Source organism: Cydia pomonella, chromosome 27 (genome assembly GCF_033807575.1).
Source record: "Cydia pomonella isolate Wapato2018A chromosome 27, ilCydPomo1, whole genome shotgun sequence".
Taxonomy (NCBI): domain Eukaryota; kingdom Metazoa; phylum Arthropoda; class Insecta; order Lepidoptera; family Tortricidae; genus Cydia; species Cydia pomonella.
The window spans coordinates 8,470,832-8,492,071 of NC_084729.1; the positions used below are offsets into that span (position 1 = coordinate 8,470,832).

The following is a 21,240-nucleotide window of genomic DNA, read 5'->3' on the forward strand; positions in this document are numbered from 1 at the left end:
AATGTTCGTTTATACTGATATCATTCATCCACAAGTGGTGGGAGATGTTATAACAGCATTACTAAGAATAATACCATTGGATCCAACTAAGTTTATCTATGGTGCTTACAAAACACATATTTTCTCACCTGCTCACTATGTACCCGTATTACGAAGAGAATTTGATACTATAGAAATAGATATAAGATCAACTACCGGAGCTAGAATACCATTCCAGTTTGGGTCTTCTTGCGTGAAACTACACTTCCAACGAATAAAATGAATTATAAAAGATCATCTATCTCCTGTCCATATGAACATTACTATTCACATCAAGCTGGCACTGGTATCGGAATTGTATATAAAGGGGTTCCATTTCAACGAGGACATGGAATTGGAAGTTTTTTGGGTGGTCTTTTTAGGTCTGTGCTACCATTATTATCTAGTGGTTTTAAAACAGTGGGAAAAGAAACTTTAGATGCAGGGATCGGCCTTTTATCCGATATGGTAAACTCACGACCAATGGATAGTTCGATTAGATCTAGGTTTAAAGAAGCAAGTGCCAACTTAAAAAGAAAAGCAGATGAAAAAATTGATTCATTGATGTCGGGGTCTGGGTATAAAATGTCTACAAAAAGACGTGAACCGTTCATTAACTTAAAAGCATCGCGACGAAGAGGAGCTAAAAAACAAAAGAAAAATAATATTGAAGATATATTTTCAAACTAAAAAATGTCATTCTTACATAGTCATTCATGTGAGTGCGCCAAATCTGAGTTAGACTTATTTGCTCTACCATCAACTCAAACCAGCATTGAAAGTGGTCAGTGGATTCATTATAAACCAATTTCATCACTAAGTGATGATGGCCCTATCGAGTTTCAAGTTCCCGGGTCGGGCGATGATTACATTGATCTATCACATACTTTGTTGCTTATAAAGGCCAAAATATTGAATCAGGATGGAACGAAAATAAAAGCTGACGCAGACGTTGCCCCAGTTAATAATTGGTTACATTCCCTTTTTAGCCAGCTAGACATCTATTTAAATCAGAAGCTCATATCACCTCCAAACAATACATATGCTTACCGAGCCTATATGGAAAATCTGCTTAATTATGGTTCAGGAGCCAAAAAATCTCATTTGACTTGTGGATTGTGGTATGAAGATACCCCCAACTACATGGACAGTGTTGACTCGAATAACAAAGGATTTCACGAAAGAATGGAGTTTGTCAAAGAAAGCAATGAAGTTGAAATGATCGGACACTTGCATGGTGACATATTTAACCAAGAGAAATTTCTTATTAATGGTATGGAAATGCGAATAAAATTAGTCCGTTCGAAAGAAGCATTTAATTTAATTTGTCATAAGCATGGTAAATTTAAAGTACAAATAACAGATGCCAGTCTCATTATCAGAAGAGCGAGAATAAATCCGAGTGTTTTGTTAGCCCATCAAAAAGTATTAGCAACAACAACTGCCAAATACCCGATAACAAGAGCGGAAGTTAAAGTTATAACATTACCCGCAGGTATACAGGGTAAAACGTTGGATAATATATTTCTCGGGCAAGTTCCTAAAAGATGTATTATTGGATTTGTTTCAAACTCTGGGTTTAACGGTAATTTAGCTATAAATCCATTCAATTTCCAACATTATCATATGAATTCATTTAGTTTGTATGTAGATGGTCACGAAATTCCTTCTAAAACATTACAACCCTCATTTAACTCTTCAGGTTTAATAGCCACTGCTTATCATACTTTGTTTTCTGGTACTGGTATTCATTTCCATAATGAAGGTAATGCTATAAGCAGATCCAACTATATGGGTGGTTATTCTTTATTATGTTTTGATTTGACTCCTGATTTATCTGCTAGTTCAACTTCACACTGGAATCTTGTTAGACATGGAAGTGTTAGAATCGAAGTTCGTTTTGATTCAGCTTTAAATAGCACTATAAACTGTGTTGTGTATGCTGAATTTGATAACATAATTGAAATAAATAAAAATCGCGATGTCACTGTAGATTATAACAGTTAGTAATTAAATAAATACAATGTATTCACACAATTTTTATCATTACCCCTTCAACGTTGGTTGTAAAATCATCAGTAGTCAACATATACATTTTGTTTGATATGGATTCGAATGAAATACAACTGGGTATGAATAAAATAAACCAAAGGTTTAAGTCAAATGTTTTTCCTGCAAATCGCATTCCTGTTTGGATCAATTTACCTGCTTTTATTATTAGCAATTTGGACCCCGATTCTAAACCTGGGTCTCATTGGATCGCAATTTACATTGATGTGAACGGATATGGTGAATACTTTGACTCTTTTGGCCGAAAGCCTACTGGTTATCATAAGTTATTTCTAAAAAGAAATGCTAAAAGGTGGTTTCATAACCATAAATCACTTCAAAATTATTTTACCTCAGTTTGTGGGGAATATTGTTTAGTTTATCTTTATTTTAAGTATCAAGGGAAAAAAATGTCTCAATTTCTAAATTTGTTTTCTGATAATACTTTGAGTAATGATCTAGTATTAAGAAATATGTTTAAACAAATCTTTGTGAAATAAAAGAATATGTACAATGAAATTATGTGTTTTATTTATAAAAAATATATATGTTACACAAAAAGTTCGATATACACAGTATTACAATTAAGACACTTAAAATAAGTTTGAAGCTAAACGTTAACTAAAACTATTTTAAACAATACAATATTTGAAAAACTTATTTTAGACCTAAGTTTATGAAATTAAACAAAGCACTTTAACACTATTTATTTTCAGTTCCTAAACAATATTTAACACACTTAGGCTTTGCCGATAACTCTTTTGTGATGTTGTAAATGACATCACGAGCACTTTGTTCATGCGTGTCCCCTTCTCCGACGGTGTAGTATCTAACACGAAGATCGCAGTGTTTCCAATGCTCCAATGGCGAAACATTTTTTATTTTTTCCATGTCGTATACCTCTATTTTGATCAGATGTGAGGCATATGCCCCATCGTCTTGTCCAGATGTAAGGTATGCGACACCGTCTTCCGTCATTTTGGCGACCGTGGAAGATTTCTTGTAGACTTTCGGCTTCTTCTTGGACTTTTCGAAAAACACGTCGATGTTATTGGATGGTCGCTTCTTTGCTATGGCCTGCTTGACTTTGAAAGCAAGCGTCCCTTCCTCATCGCTCGCTTCGTCTTCGTGTTCATTGAAGTAGTAGTTCTTGAAGGTATTCTCGGTAAACTGAAATAATAATATGAATTAAAATTACACACAAACATACACACAAGAGTTAAACATGATAATTAAACAATTATAGAGTAACACAATTTAATTACTTACATCCATGATCACAAGTGATAATCAAAACTTCAATGTGTAGAAACCAAGAGCTCTTAACTGAACTGGTGGTCTAAAGATACTATATAATTCACCCTCAGCTTCGGCCTTTTTATATGAATTTGTGTTTAAAAAAAACCTCAGGCACGCTAGTGGGAACAGAGGACCACCTAGGAAGAGACACGTTTGAACAGGATTTTGAAAGTCACTACCCCACCTGTCTAACTGGTATAAACAGGAATGCAATAAATTATAGCACTAAATAACGGAAACTTTGTTTACATATACCTACAAGTTGAAACCTGACCTAAAGACGGCCATGTTAACTGTCTATCAATAATTAGCAGTCAATTTCTCACATATACCAAACTTATTTACGAGTGGATAAAAAATCAAGACAACACATGTCTCGATCAATAATAATCTGGAATCAATAAAATTTAAGACAAAAACTGCTAACATATAGGTAAATATGTAAAATATTTGGGATGAAATCATCACCCATTATGTATATATACAATAGTTTAGGTATAATTCCTATCGTAAATACACATTATTGATTTCTTCAAAGGTTTGAAAGAGACAGCAACGTGCGAGTGCAAATCCTAACGTAACAGAGGTGGCTATATAAAAAACCCTATTGAATAAAAATAGTATAGGTATGATACCTAGTCGTAAGTACATATAGAGTAAGTAAGTATGTAATTGTATATAAATAAATGGGCGTTGCAAACAATACAGGTTTGAAAGAGACAGCATGCAAATCGTGGCAAATTAAGGGCCCATATAAAAAAAATACCTAATGTTAAGTACATAAGGAGGAAGTAAATATGTAATTATATATAAACAGGCGTTGCAACCAATATTGTTCTCGCAACGTAACAGAGGTGGCTATATAAAAAAACCCAATTGAATAAAAATAGTATAGGTATGATACCTAGTCGTAAGTACATATAGAGTAAGTAAGTATGTAATTGTATATAAATAAATGGGCGTTGCAAACAATACAGGTTTGAAAGAGACAGCATGCAAATCGTGGCACGTTAAGGGCCCATATAAAAAAAAATACCTAATGTTAAGTACATAAGGAGGAAGTAAATATGTAATTATATATAAATAGGCGTTGCAACCAATATTGTTTTCTCAAAGAGCTGTACAGTTTGAAGGAGGCGACATGCAAAATCGTAACGTAATAGGTGTTCATATAAAAAAACCTATGTAATATAAATAGGTCAGGTAAAATACTTATTCCTAAGTAGATATGGAGTAAGTAAATATGTAATAATTATTAAATTAATTAATTGTTGCAAACACGTACAGAATAAATAAGATCGGAGTGAGACCGCAGGCAGTAACAATAGCATGTCGCCGAGTCGTGGTAACAATAGAGACAATAGAAAGGGCCGGCGAGGGTTTTATGGTAGAGTCGACGAGCGTGTATTGTTTATGTAGCGGAGTGCAGAAGTGATAGAAGGAGACTCCGGGCACTGTCGGGACCTATCGCAATCGATCCAAATGGGGCCCTATTTGTTTTTTTTTTTTTTTTTTTTTTTTTTTTTTTTTTTTTTTTTTTTTTTTTTTTTTTTTTTTTTTTTTAGGTCGGGAAGACTGGGATCAGGGGTAGGACACCTGGTGGGCGAGGGGCGGAGCTAAAGGGGGGGCGTGAAACCATGGGGCAGAACCGGCGCTTCTATACTACTTCGACATCATAACGTGACGAACGCGTTTGCGTTAAGTCTCATTTTGTATAGGATTTTGAGTTTCCAAAACGTCCCGCTTGGCGCGCTCTTTCTAAATCCAATACAAAATGAGACTAAACGCAAACGCGTACGTCACGTTTCGAAATCGAATTTATTTACACTAGAGGTACTGAATGAGCAACGCTATGGTCTCATCGGAAGATCAGCGCTGGAAGTCGCCAGCAACATGCTGAGATGAGGCCATTTCGTGACACTTTACTCTCACTATGTTCTCTTTTATGTCTGTCTATTACTGTTTGTGTGTTTATGAATAAAACAAATTCTTCTATTTCTATTTCTTCTATGCGGTAAACTACATGTATATGTCAAAATTCGTAAAAAAAAAGATAAAAAATGCATATTAAAAAAGATCAAATATAGGGGTCTCGGCCCCAAATACGATTTCGTACCTTTTGGCGTTGAGACCCTTGGCCCGTGGGGTCCGAATGCGTCTACACTATTCAAGGATTTAGCCAAAAAAATAGCAGAGGCTACCGGTGATCGTAGAGCTGGCAGCTTCCTCGCACAGAGAATAAGTATTGCGATACAACGAGGAAATGCTGCCAGCATCTACGGCACCATGCCGCAGGGGGATAGTTTTTAATTATTTATTTTAAGATTAGTTTTATTTAATTTTAGATTTAGATTTTAAGTTATATATGTATTATGTTATTGTGTTTGTACCTTCTTCTTCCTCGCGTTGTCCCGGCATTTGCCACGGCTCATGGGAGCCTGGGGTCCGCTTGACAACTAATCCCAAGATTTGGCGTAGGCACTAGTTTTTACGAAAGCGACTGCCATCAGACCTTCCAACCCAGAGGATAAACTAGGCCTTGTTGGGATTAGTCCGGTTTCCTCACGATGTTTTCCTTCACCGAAAAGCGACTGGTAAATATCAAATGATATTTCGTACATAAGTTCCGAAAAACTCATTGGTACGAGCCGGGGTTTGAACCCGCGACCTCCGGATTGCAAGTCGCACGCTCTTACCGCTAGGCCACCAGCGCTTCCGTTATTGTGTTTGTACCGAATAAAAAATTCGTATATCACTATCACGTTTCAATTTAAACTTATACGCATTTCAAAAAAAGTTTTTGGCAAAAATTTAAGTTTTGGTATAAAATTATTGTTACTGGAAATCTAACTGTACTTTTCTTTCCACAGGCAACTAATAATCATTGAGTCAATTCTAACAACCCCTAACACAATTAGTTTACGTTGTTCTATCGCAGAGTTCTCATGGCCACCTGCTGTCTCCATCATCAGATCAGCTCCATGTCATCGTAATATTAAATGCCATCCGATTTACATATGTATGCAATATTTCAGCTCAATCGGAAATGGGTCAAATTTAGTTCCCAAAATTTGACCCACATTAACAACATATTGACCAACAAGGCAAGTTAAATTAAAAGTAATGACTGAATGAGATTTGCAGTAGATTTTGAAGACCTACTAGGAACAGCAAGCTTTCCTAAACACTTGCGTACTCCCATCTTAAAGGCTGGCAACGCACTTACAACCCCTCTGGTGTTGCAGGTGTCCATGGGCGGCGGTAATCGCTTACCATCAGGTGATCCGTCTGCTCGTTTGCCTCATCTACCAAAATTCAAAATTCAAAATTCAAAATTCAAAATTCAAAAATTTATTCTGCAAGTAGGCCTCAAGGGCTCTTTTACAAGTCAATACAACATTTATATAGTGACATGAAAAATACATAACAACATTTATAAATACAACAGCCAATACCTGGGTAAACATTACATAATAATAATCTTAAAATAAATAATTAATACAATACAATAGAGATGTATAGTCTCTATAGTTAAAAACACATTAAATCTGGAGATGTAAAAGGTCCCCAATGTCAGAGTACTAATACTAATAAAATTTTGAGGTGTAAAGTCTCTCCAAGTGTCAAAATAAAATTTATACTAAATAAATAAACCGCGTCTGGACTGTTAAACTAGCAGTCTCATAAACTAATGCTACATTCTGTACATAACTAGTATGTACCAAGTCAAGTATATTATACAATATGACAGAGACGTATAGTCTCCACGGTAAATACATTAAGTTTGGAGATGTATAAGGTCCCCACGGTCTGAGAAAAATAATAATACACAATAATAAGGTTTGGAGGTGTAAAGGTTCTCCAAATGTCAAAGAATAAAAAAAAATAAAAAATTGTATGAAATACATATTTCACGTCAAGAGACTGTTAAGCTAACAATCTTAAAACTAGTTCTACAGAATACATAACTACTATGTATTTAATATGTCAATTGTTATCATCAAAATAACTAAAACATAACAAACATTAATACATAAGGTTGAACAGCTAGAAACAACAGCGCCATATGCCTCTCCGGGACACTGCACGCAAAACTATTACAGTTTTTGAGACTGGATACTTGGCCATGATTCCGTGTCTCCCAAGTAGTCATCTATTTTATAGTATCCCTTTTTGAGAAGTGCATTTTTGACGTATTGCTTGAATGAAGTATAGGGCAGGTTCCATGCCTCTAAGGGTACTTTGTTATAAAATGTTACACAGTTTCCCATGAACGATTTTTTAACTTTCTGTAGACGAAACTTGGAGACTACTAACTTATGTTTATTTCGCGTATTATAACTATGGATATCAGACAGTTTCTTAAAGGACTTTATATTCTTATGCGTATACATTATCACATCTAGTATGTATTGTGAAGCTACTGTGAGAATATCTATTTCCTTGAATCGTTCTCTCAGCGAGTCACGAGAAGCCATGTTATAAATAGATCTGATTGCCCTCTTCTGAAGAACGAAGATGGTTTCTATGTCAGCTGCTTTGCCCCACGCCAGTATGCCATAAGACATAATACTGTGAAAGTAACTGAAGTAAACTAGGCGAGCTGTCTCCACGTCAGTAAACTGCCTGATTCTTCTTACTGCATACGCGGCAGAGCTCAACCTTTTCGCCAGGGCAGATATGTGAGGGGCCCATTGCAGTTTACTATCTAAAGTAAGGCCCAGAAAAACCGTATTCTCGACAAGGTCCAGCGTTTCGCCATTTAATGTGATGATAGTTTCAGATTTTCTTACATTCGGCAGCGAAAATTTGACACATTTCGTCTTTTTCGCATTAAGAAGTAAGTTATTTGCTGTGAACCATTCTAGTACCTTTTCCAAAGTTTCATTGACTTGGCTATAATCGGTCAGTTTCCTGTCAACTTTGAAAATTAGTGAGGTGTCATCAGCAAATAAGACTATCTCACATTTATGTTTTACAAGGTTCGGCAGATCATTTATATATACAAGGAAGAGAAAAGGACCCAAAATTGAACCCTGTGGAACTCCGAGCTTTACAGTCATTCCAGTAGACTCCGTTCCATTTACAACCACTTTCTGGGTTCTTTGGTTTAAGTAAGAAAAAAGAAAAAAAAAACTGTACTCGAGTGTAAAGCTCTTTATTATATCACGATTGTATATACTATAATATTGACGTTGACTGCAAAGTGACAAAGTGTCAAGTCAAATGAAATTAATTTTCCCGTCTTTCCTTACCTCACGGGATTTCGTGAAATTAACACTTTTAGGGCCTTCATGAAAAACGGTAAAGGATTCATAATTATGCCCAGGAATGTGTCCCTTGCATCACATAGCGAAGGGGACACCGGGGTAAATTGAAATAAAGGTAGCTTCTAGGTAGATAGGCGCTATTTCAGAGACAATTCATTCCTATGACTCTAAAAAAAATCAGGTTTTGGTACAAGTTTGTGTACCTTTTTCAATATACAGGGTATTTACTTAGTCACCTGCTATAATTCACGGGCTGAATATATAGGTGATAATGAGCCACTTTTACAATCGGACCAACCTAGAAATCCCAAAAAAAAAGTGCTCTCCCATAGAAAATATCAAGGTCAGACAGACAAATTGTATGAAACAGAAAAAAGGTATGAAACAGAGAATTTTTTTTTCGCGATTACGGGGTTGGTCCCATAGTCAAAGGTGCTCAGTATGACCTCTATACACGATGGCCAAAAAATATGTGCATTCCCGTTGCCAGGGAGGTTTTGGGCTTATTCTGAGCAACTTTTACATTGCAGGTGACTAAATAAACATTCTTTATTTGGGATCACATTATATGGCATTGCCACCAATTTTTTTAATAAATGTTTATTTATATAAACCTCACTTTTTATACAAAGATAAAAGAAAAAAAATACAAATGGTGGAATAAACAACTTTCTAAATATGATAAAATAAAATTTACTTAAACGAGATATTATACCTACTCTGGTTAACCCACTTTGTCAATTTTCCTATGAGAGGATAACGTCCCTCCGCGCCTACATTTTTTAAAGCATAATGTGCCGCATTTTTAGTATTCCATAGTCAACTAGGAACCCTTATAGTTTCGATATGTCCGTCTGTCTGTCTGTCGGAACTAGTCGGAGAACTATAGCGAATCTGATAGGTTAAGCGGGTTTTGAGTTTTTGCCTAAAGACTATTTTGACAGACGGGTAACTACAGGACCCTACAGTAAGCATGGCCCGACTTTTTTTTATACCACGACGGTGGCAAGCAAGCATACGGCCCGCTTGATGGTAAGCAGTCACTGTAGCCTATGGACGCCTGCAACTCCAGACTTGCTCTTAACCGGTTTTCTACTGACAAACTTATGGTTTGTCAGAGTATATTTATTTGCATTCACCACCCCACCAAACCTTGTTAATCATTTAATGTATATAAATACCTACTTATTAAGTCAAACATGTTAACACGCTAAATTATTAACACCCCATTGCATTGCTTTTTAATATTTTTTGTCGATAAAATCACGACCTTATTCTCCCCACAATAGCGTACTTTTTAACTATTTACTACACTTTTACGCTTAATTAGTACATTCAAGAACCAGCGTAATATATTTATTTACTCAGAAAAAGGGTCATAAGGATAACCCATACACGTTGCACGTACGTCCTTTCAAAACGAACAGTTGTATAACAAAAAGACGTAAGTGCAGTAACAATTGACGTAACGTTTGACTTTTCGTCCCGAGCGAAGCGAGGACGTAGTGCGTGCAGTACAAACGTCAAATTACTCGCCCTACGAGCCTTCGGGGCGTGATGGAGAATTAACGAAGCGTTTCCATTGTGTGTGACGAGACGAGAAACGGGAAGCTTAAATACATGTTGGATATTTCGTGTAGGTAAAAGTAAAATCGAAGTTAATTTGCTTATGTTTGATATTTTTTTCAGGGTGATTATCTTGAAATTGAAATAAGACAATAGTGGAGACTTCGTGATTTAATAAAAAAAAAAGTAAAAGTATAGTCTTAACTAATATTATAAATACGTAAATAATTCTGTCTGTCACCTTTCCATGCATAGTTTTTTTTGTTTGTTAACAAATATCATAGGACATTTTTTACACAGATTGACTGAGTACCACGGTAAGCTTAAGAAGACTTGTGTTGTGGGTACTCAGACAACGATATATACAGTGTGTCCCTAGCCATTGGACAAAGCCGAAATGTACATATGCATTAGGGTATTTAGAACCAGTGTACAAAGTATCATAACAGCCGGTGTAGCAGTTTCGAAGAAATTAACAAATTACCATTTTTTACTTTGGAGCAGCCTGTATGAGTTAGTCTAGGTAATATCCTCAAAGAATGGTATCGAACCTTCTTCGACCTTTTTGATTATCTTTTTTATTTACAACACTAATAAGCTTCTGACTTTTGAAAAATGACAAAATTATCAAATATTTCCAACAAGTTGTCAAAAACACTGCCAAAGATTAACACAGTGTGTTTCTTTTGTTGTCGATTATTGCAAATAACTTTTGTTCGTAATTTTTTTTTTTTATCTTTTGTTAACGTTAAAATATTAACGTCGAGCATTCCTGAGAAGTAACCCTACGTGGGATTTCAGGGTATGTCCAATGGCTAAGGTCACCCTGTATAATATACAAAACAAATACTTAAATACATAGAAAACACCCATGACTCCGGCACAAATATCTGTGCTCATCACACAAATAAATGCCCTCACGGGGAAATAATAACATTGAGATATAGTAGGTGATAACTGTCAATGTGTTAACCACTGATGCGTTAAAAAAACGTTTATTTTTTTGTATCATTTTATTGTATTAATGCATGTGTACTCGTATTTGTAGTATAGTGTTTAAGTCTAGTGTTCCAAATTAATATGTATGAGTCATTATGTTACTCGAAATAAACGAATTTTAATTTAATTTTTTTTTAATAATCCAGGACCATTGGCTTCATAGGCAGGGTCACTACCCACTAGGCCAGACCGGTCGTCATATAGGTAACTAAACTGCTGAGCCGATTAAGATGCAATTCGGTAAGGAAACAGTTTGAGCTCCGGGCTTTCCCTGGATAGTCTAATACACTCATTACATAGAATAGTTTTTGTTACATATAAAAAACAACTATATATTGTAACTCTGTCCTCTGTCTGTCTGTCACATCGCTAAATATAATCCTTGTATTGTAACTGTGTCCTCTGTCTGTCTGTCACATAGCTAAATATCTCAGGAACTATACCTACACGTTGTTTATTTGGTCAACTGCAATAGTTTACGGGCTGAATATATAGGTAGTATTGAGCAACTTTTACGATGAGACCAACTATGAAATCGTAAAATAAAAATTACCCTCCCACAGAAAATGTCAACGTCAGACAGCCAAAATGTATGAAACAGACAATTTTTCTTCGTGATTTCCATAGTGAAAGTTGCTCAGTATGACCTATATATATATTTTATACTACGTCGGTGGCAAACAAGCATACGGCCCGCCTGATGGTAAGCAGTCTCCGTAGCCTATATACGCCTGCAACTCCAGAGGAGTCACATGCGCGTTGCCGATCCTAGCATCCTCCCCCCCACCCCTCGTTGAGCTCTGGCAACCTTACTCACCGGCAGGAACACAACACTATGAGTAGGGTCTAGTGTTATTTGGCTGCAGTTTTCTGTAAGGTGGAGGTACTTCCCCAGTTGGGCTCTGCTCTAGATCTGGAATGACATCCGCTGTGCTGTGCCCTACCACACAAAGCGAGATGACATTCACAATGCCCATACCTCTCTTAAATATATATATTCACCCCGTAAAGTATTGCAGTTGACGAAATAAACAGCCAGTATTCACTATCGTTTTTTTTTTAAGCTATTGCATAGCTTCTATCGCGGGCCTTGAGCGCGGGGACCGAATCCAGAAATTCCGTAACGAAAAAACCTCACGCTCCCCACTTCGTCTAACGTCGTTTCAGTTCGGCAGTCTTCGACACGGCGTTGTGTGCGTGCGATTAGACGTATTGTACTACTCAGAGACTTGTCATACGCTTCGCTTGACAGACAGATGAAGTGTGCGAAAGGGAAGCCATCACGTATATGAACAAGCCACGAGTGTGAAAGAGGCAGACTACATATGAGAAAACGTAACCATTTTTTGAATTCGAAGGCGGCCGAGGCGGCCAAAATCATATTGCCGTATTTTTTAACGTTAAAAATATACGAGAATCAAAATCAAAAATAAATATGAAGTAAGTCATTTAGTGAAGATGGTGTCATGTTGTGTGCCGGATTGTTGTGTTTCAGGGCCAAAAAACCCAGGGAAATACTCATTTCACAGGTAATTATGATAATCGTAGCGAAATTTTCGTAACGATATTATATCAAATTAACAGCATAAAAAGTGTAAAAAGCCAATTTATACAGTTCATTATAAGTTTTTCTTCAATTGTGTGTTAATATTTCATGATATTAGTCAATAATTTAGAATATTTTGTGTAAAAACCTAAACTGTTACTTTACGCTAGGGCTTGACAAAATGTTCATATGACTGTATCGATAACTTGTCGGTATATTAGTAGGTATGGAATTAGTTGTTCACAAGACATCATTAAGATATTAACCTTTATAACCGACGTAAAATAATAACGATTGTTATAATACCTTTTTTGAAGATGCACATGTTCAGCGATAAATTTAAACTTCACTTTCCAACACATTACTTACATTTTAACCACTTTTCCACGGCTTTGCCGCTAACACAAGGAAACACAAGACAGCGTATACACACCCAACCCAACTTGTCAGGCGGAAAAGGCGCGAATTTCAAATTTTCTTTGGTAAGTCAACTATTTGCGCCTACTGTTAACACTTAGCATGTGTTTGTGTTAACGACATTGCACATGTTACACCACTCACACCCGCATACGACAGAAACCTGCTTTATCAACGCGAGTCACCTGCTTTACCGACAGCGCCGGGTTCCATAATGCTTGATCGGACTACGTTAGTAATTTAGTCAAGTAAAAACGAAAAAACGTAAAAAGAGCGTACCTGGGTCGCCTAGCAGGACGTCCTATCGGACGCCCTAGGTATCGCTGGAGCGACATGGTGGAGGCGGATCTGCGCGAGCTTCGAGTCGACAATTGGCGAGAGGTCGCACAGGACCGAGAAAAGTGGCGCTGTCTTGTGTCGGAGGCCAAGTCTCATTTTGGGTCGCTGAGCCAACGGAGTAAGTAGTAAGTAAGTAAACGTCCCAGAACACCAAACCAGGTGAGAAAAATAAAAAATCGCAATGAGTGGCGATACGATTTTAAGTCGACACGAGTTTCGAATTAACTATTCGCAAATGTATTACAATACATATGGCCCTTAAAATGTTCGATATAGTTACGTAATGTGCTAATTATCGCACTAGTGCGGTAAAGTAGCTCCATATGTACTGTAAAATAAGTAACAATATATATTTGACCATTGTGACACATGTGTACCTATATATTTGACCATTTTGATGCTGACTGAAACGACTGTAACTGTAGCCTCGGTTATCACTATCAGTATTGTTATTTACTATGCGTCCGCTGTAAAAGAAAATTAAAGGTACTAAAGGCGCTAATAAGGTCTAATAGTAGTAATAATACTCATACCTATTACATTTTTTATAAAAACAAACACATTTGAAAAAGTAGTCGATAAAGCAGTTAAACATCGATAGATTATTAATATGTTGTAACATGACATCACTATTTTTGTTCGCACATAGACAATTTACGCACACACTTGCATTTCATTTTTGGTCACACTTTTGAAGTTTGACAGTCGTTCTATACTATCCTATTTCTATGGTACTACTCTACGAAACTCGCACGAATCGAGACGAGCTGCTCCGAAATCGGACAAATACATAAGCAGCTGTTTATAGTAATCTGTATGTATCATTGATGTACGTAATAGGGGTAGATGAGGTACCAGGCGGTCGATCGTGAGCCACAAAATATAGGTTCCGGGACCTATATTGAATTAGTCGTATGGGTGACGCTGAAGTGTCAACATTGTCATCAAATTCGATAAAATATTGCCAAAGAATGCCGTGTTGCGCCTTTTTCCAGTGCTTCAATAGCTCCAAGCACAAAAACAAAGCTCACGGTATCACTTTTCATTCGTAAGTACTATTATAACATTTGAAAACATATTTTTTCTAAATAAAATTAAAAATTTCCTTGTTATTGAGTGAGCGCGACAGCTAAATAATGCATTACCCATGTGAGAAACACGTTTATCCGAGTGTCAAGTAGGCATGCCCGCTTCATGCAGTGCATGCATGCCCGAGTCAGCAATTTTTTTTATAAATAATGCAACTTTTTAAATCATGTGCTCCTATTCCTTGAAACTATAGAATGTAACCGGTTTTTATTTTAATATAAGGTCACTGTGGACAAGACCGTCTACAAGGCAAGTCCGTCAACACATTATAACTTTTGAATTAGAAAGCGTTTGCCGCTTTGGCGTCGAGTTTATAAGTCAGTTTTTCGTGCTAGTTCCCTCACTCTAAAACAGATGGCGCTGTGACAACGAACTTCAGAGCAATCCGCGTAAACAAGTCATTACGTGTATGGAACTCGAAGTGATAGTGCGACAGTCTCTGCAAATAAAATTGTTAAAAATAGTTTGTGCCAAGATTTTGCACCAGAAATTGACTACGTAAGTAATATAAGACCCGGCAATCTTTATTATGTGTTTAAATTATCAGATATTGGCTTAGTTTTGTAATTATACGTTCCATCATTCATCACATTAAAATTTTGCTAAGTTGGAAAGTCCGTCTACTATGCACCAGGCAAGTCCGTCATATGCCGATCAGATATCAGCTATCAGATTATCAGATATTGGCTTAGTTTTGTAATTATACGTTCCATCATTCATCACATTAAAATTTTGCTAAGTTGGAAAGTCCGTCTACTATGCACCAGGCAAGTCCGTCATATGCCGAATCTCCTTGAATCAGAGGTTACCAACTGTTAAATGGCTTCAATATTATTTATTACGATTTTATAAGGTTACTACAGATATGCATCTTTACAACATTGCGCATGACGTTTGTGTTTTGTGTTTATTAACAATTTTAATCTCGAAACTACTAAAAAAATATGTTCTTCATCCTCAGCACTATGTAACCGAAAATACAAATAAGAAAATACCTATTAAGTAAATAAATAAATAAATATTGGCCGCAAACTAAGCATAGCTTAGCTTTTACTATTGGTGCTAGGCGACGACATATACAAACTTATATAGATAAATACATAAAAAACAAACATGACTGGAGGAACAAATATCTGTGTAGATTATACAAGCAAATGCCCCTACCGGGATTCGAACCCATGATCATCGCCTTCATATGTTATATTATTATACCTATGACACATATTATTACCCTTTTTACTCCTCTTGAATTTTATAATACGGTTGTAGTCATATTTTCTTGACAGTTTTGAAGATTAAAATCATTGCAGCCATATCAGTCCGTACGTATTTTTTATTTCGGAACATTTATTGTACTTATTGTGGTTTAGGCGTTTTGCCTACACCGTGATCACGACACGCTGTACCTCACTTATTTCTGTTTTAAAACGAGCTGCAGCTGTGGAAATGCCTAGCGATTGAATTGTGAAAATTAAAAATGATGCTCGGTTTCGTTTTTTATGAATTTTTTTTTTCTCCATACATTATAATTTTCCTTTTTATACCGCCCTCTCCGCATATTTTTTTTTTAATTGTATAGATAAACTATCGGTTTTACATATAAAATACATACAGTTTTACATATTTTATTTAATGTGTTAGCGAAAAAAAAATTGTTTTCCATAAAATAAATAAAGTGCCTATTTATTTTAATTTCGTATATTTTTTATAAATATTTGTTTCCTGACGCTACCTAATAAAGACCGCCGCGCCGTTGAAGGCGCTTATTCCCATGACTTACAACTTGTCCAATATAAGTGAATCCGTATACGTATCGTAACTATGAATAAACAAGGTTCACACTTTTATATTGGTTATCTTGAGTCGTGCGCTCGGTGAACGATTGGAATATATAAATACCAGGAGTAACTACGAATTACCAGTGATTACATTATCTCTTGTCAAGCGTACTTGTCTTTTCCGAAAAACCATCAGAAGTGAAACCTCGAGATCCCTATCAACTGAGATCATATCGTTATACTGGTTTACTGGTGGTTGGTTATGGTGGTATTAATATCAAAGAAAAAGAAATACTGCATAAATAAAATAAATAAATAATTATAATTGCATAAGTTGATACAAAATGCTATGCAATAGCTTTACCGCGGCAGTCCCCGAGTGCCACACGTCTTTTTATTTCTAATAATCTCAATTAATTATCTCTTAACCTAGTTGAACGGAAACGCGCCCTCCCCTAACAAATGAGTCAACCCCTGTTTATTGTTTTACCTTTTACCGACTCGTCACAGGGGGGTGCTTAGGGGTCTATTTGCCTAGCGGTACTGCTAAAATAGTTAATAGTGCTGTTTAGAAAGCGGCTTGTCAAAATACGCTTTAAGATTATTTTGTGTTGGATTTCAAACAGTTTTAATCAAAGTGTTGGTTAATATTACTGCTGAGATGTATGCGTTTGCTTCTAACAGAAATATATTGCATCTTAGACTTCTGAAATATATTTTTCACCTCAGCAACTCGAACAATCCTACTTTCGTCACTCCAGGGAGTGAGACAAAGTAGCTTTTCAATTTAGTGAAGGGCATGAATACAGGAATATTTCTAGAAGCTTTCGTCATTATGATGATGCCTTTCATTCTTGAATGTAAATAAATGTAGTTACCTTTACTTGATGTTGAATTTTTTTAACCTTTAATATATTATGTTTTCATTACTGAGGTTGTATGTGTCACACGAGAGCAAAGTTATTTTACATCTGGTTAGAAGTCCCGAGTAAGCGACAGATTCTAACTTAGAATCTTTCGCTTACTCGGGACTTCTAACCAGATGTAATATAACTCAAAATCAACACTCGCAAGAAAAACCAACTTTCCTCTCTTGTTGCACAATTAACTATTTTAATTCAAAAAAAAAAAAAATTTCAAAATTTAATCTGTTTATTTCAATTTTTTGTTGAGGTACAGTCAGCACTCAGTTATAATCTCTATATTTGGAGATTGTGTTAACTAAGTTTAGCCTTAACTAAGTATATAATTAGTCCTGTTGGCAGTTAGTGTTTACATGTTATTATAATACTATTTGTAACAAAATTAATTCAATTAATCAGTGCTTTCTTAAGTGTACTCTTTATTTTATCAGGATGTTTTTCTAAAGTTTCTACTACTTGTTTGGGTAAGCTGTTCAGGATATTAGGCAGGTATGTTGGCCAGAGCCTTTTCCCATATTCATTGTTACTTTTAGTTATTTTAAAGTATGGTTCATTGGTTAAGGTCCGGAGGTGGGATGGTCTCCTATACCTGTCCAGCTGCCCCAGCAAGTGTTTATATTCTAATATTACAGCAAGTTTTACTTCTAGATATTCTACAGTATTTAAACAATTTGTGATAATTATTTTTATATTGAAGTTTTATTTTCAAGGGAACTATAGTTTTTAGTAATCTTATTTGAATATCATATATTTTTTGTAAGTATGTTTTATATGTTCTCCCATAGCTAGAGATACCATAGTTAATTACAGAGTCTGCAAGTGCCATGTACAATAGGCGTAGTACGGAGTATGGCATTTTATGTTTCAATATACTAAGGTTACTTAAAATTGCTCTGAGTTTGTTGCACACATGTTCAACATGTGGACCCCAGTTAAATTTGGTGTCTATTTTAAGGCCTAGGTAGGTATGTTGATCAACTACTTCTAGTTTTTCACAGTTACAATATGTTGGCCCTGTGTGCATACATACATGGTCATGGGCTACAATTCTAGGGGTATATGTGGTTTTGACATAGGGTGAGTGAATATACATTATCTTGGTTTTTTTATAGTTTAAGGATAATCCTGCATCGTGTGCCCATTTACATAGAGCATCAAATTCAGTTTGCATCTGACTCTCCGCCACCTTGATATCTTTATTGGCCGTTATTAGGCATGTGTCATCTGCAAACTGGTACACAGAGGCGGTTCTGAATATATTGCACAACAAACAATTGACTATCCATTTCAGTTTTCTTTCGTATGTTCGAGTGTTTTCCCCTGCAGGTCGCATATGTCAAGCGTGAAATGTTGTGAGCAGGGTCGCTAGTTAAATAGTAGAAAAACAGAAATTAAATAGATTTTTTGTCGTTTCGTTTTTTGAATATTTTCAAAATTGTGAAAATTGGCCTACAGGACTTAAATGCCAGTAAATTCTATGGCACTTAAGACCATTTCAAAATGGTGAGAATTGGCCTACAGGACTTAAATGCCAGTAAATTCTATGGCAATTAAGGTCATTTCAAAATGGTGAGAATTGGCCTACAGGACTTAAATGCCAGTAAATTCTATGGCAATTAAGGTCATTTCAAAATGGTGAGAATTGGCCTACAGGACTTAAATGCCAGTAAATTCTATGGCAATTAAGGTCATTTCAAAATGGTGAGAATTGGCCTACAGGACTTAAATGCCAGTAAATTCTATGGCAATTAAGGTCATTTCAAAATGGTGAGAATTGGCCTACAGGACTTAAATGCCAGTAAATTCTATGGCAATTAAGGTCATTTCAAAATGGTGAGAATTGGCCTACAGGACTTAAATGCCAGTAAATTCTATGGCAATTAAGGTCATTTCAAAATGGTGAGAATTGGCCTACAGGACTTAAATGCCAGTAAATTCTATGGCAATTAAGGTCATTTCAAAATGGTGAGAATTGGCCTACAGGACTTAAATGCCAGTAAATTCTATGGCAATTAAGGTCATTTCAAAATGGTGAGAATTGGCCTACAGGACTTAAATGCCAGTAAATTCTATGGCAATTAAGGTCATTTCAAAATGGTGAGAATTGGCCTACAGGACTTAAATGCCAGTAAATTCTATGGCAATTAAGACGATTGTAAGCTGTGCAAGACATTATTTCTTTATCTTTCTAAAACTTTTTAAAACTACACAATTTTTTTCTTTTATTAAGAAACAAACGGTCATTTACAATGTACGTGATATTAAACATTGCATTTTAAAGTTAGACCTACGTTCCATAATTAAATATAAAGATGATATTATACACTGTATTTTTAAATCAAATCTGTATCGTACCAAATTAAATCTTAAACGTTTCCCACGCTAAAATTAAAAACGGGATTATCCTCCATAAATAAGCATTGTGCCCTTAAATATGGCCACCCTACAAATCCCTGGATTAGGGGTGCAATTGACAAGGGGGTATGCAAATTCATTATTTTGGGGGCGTGATTTTAAATCTCTATGGTGTTGTGACCGTGTTTTAATAAGTTTTTAATTACATGTTATCTATTTTATCTATTATGCCTCAGTTTCATTGGTCGATAACGATGTCGATATAAAGCTTGCGGGAACTCCCCGCAGGCGGTATAACGACTAGTGAAACTCATAAGTTGATAGTTCGGTCGATATACAGCATGCGGGTGACTCCCCGCAGGTGGTAAGGTGATATAACGACTAGTGAAACTCATAAGTCGATAGGTCGGTCGATGTATAGCATGCGGGTGACTCTCCGCATGCGGTAAGCTGGTATAACGACTAGTAAAACTCATAAGTCGATAGTTCGGTCGATATACAGCATGCGGGTAACTCCCCGCAGGCGGTAAGGTGGTATAACGACTAGTGAAACTCATAATGGCATGCGTTTTGAAAATCTCCCGCACTCCGCACGCGGGCCCTATCGACCAATGAAACTGAGCCATAGTCTCTGTGTATGTGCCACAATAGATGGCCAATTTTTATTAGTGGCATCAATCGATCAGGTTTGTTTTTAGGATCAAATGTCTATATGGAACCCGTTGCATTAAAGCAATACAAAGGTCAGAAATGATAGTCAAAGTCCGACAGTCGCACTTCACTCACGAAACGCTCCTAATAAAACGATAAGTGCCTTTAGTTCGTTTTCATAATTACGTTTTCGTAATTGGCTACATAAGTGGAATTATTTTTCGCTGTTTCATAATTAATTATCTAAGAAGAATTTATTTTCTGTTTTAACAGTACATATGGTGCTACTTTATAGCACTAGTGCGAAAATTAGCATATTAAATTAACGTTTATTTCAAGCGCGTGTGGCTCATAAAATGTTAGTTATGTACAATAAAACTTAAAAACTATGTTAGTATCAATAAATATCTTAACTAAAATCATAACGATTCACCGTTACTGGGCTTATGAAGCCCGCAACAATGCATTATGTACGGACAGTCGATCCTATCCGCAATCATAGTTAGGATGGTGTTGGGGCTGGCGCGCACGCGCCGTACCAGCGATGCGGCTCGCAGGCGCATTGCTGCTTTGAAGCAGGTTACGTGCGCGTCAGCGAACATCTGTGACGCACTGCAAAAGCGCAAAATGCAAAATATTACGTTACTGTGTCGAACATTTAAAGGGCCATATGTACTGTAGAACGTTGTACGATACATGTGCGAATAGGCAATTCGTACGCATTCGCAATTTCCTATTTTTCGCACTTGTAACGTAATGTACTATTGTAGTCGAGTACTTTTTCTTTGTCCGTAGTTGATCGTCACGTCACGGTCACTGAGAGCCCTAGTGCGGTAAAGTAGCACCATAATATGTACTGTAAAGAGTATTTGTATTGTATTGTATTTTGTTTGTGTTGCTTTCCTTGTTGATAACTATTGTCTATATCGATCGCCAAAATC

General features: G+C 36.2%; 2 protein-coding genes across 2 annotated transcripts in view; one reads left to right on the forward strand and one right to left on the reverse strand.

Moving 5' to 3' along the window:
* LOC133532593 (limbic system-associated membrane protein-like) overlaps window positions 1-21,240 on the forward strand; it is a 135,377-nt gene that overhangs the window by 41,865 nt on the left and 72,272 nt on the right. The gene's annotated exons all lie outside the window — the stretch shown is intronic.
* On the reverse strand, window positions 2,722-3,754 carry LOC133532592 (uncharacterized). Its single transcript, XM_061871338.1, has 2 exons — window positions 3,337-3,754; window positions 2,722-3,237 (listed from the first exon to the last, which is right to left on the reverse strand). The coding sequence occupies exons 1-2, from the start codon at window positions 3,340-3,342 to the stop codon at window positions 2,770-2,772; spliced, it is 474 nt and encodes a 157-aa protein (XP_061727322.1). The 5' UTR covers window positions 3,343-3,754; the 3' UTR covers window positions 2,722-2,769.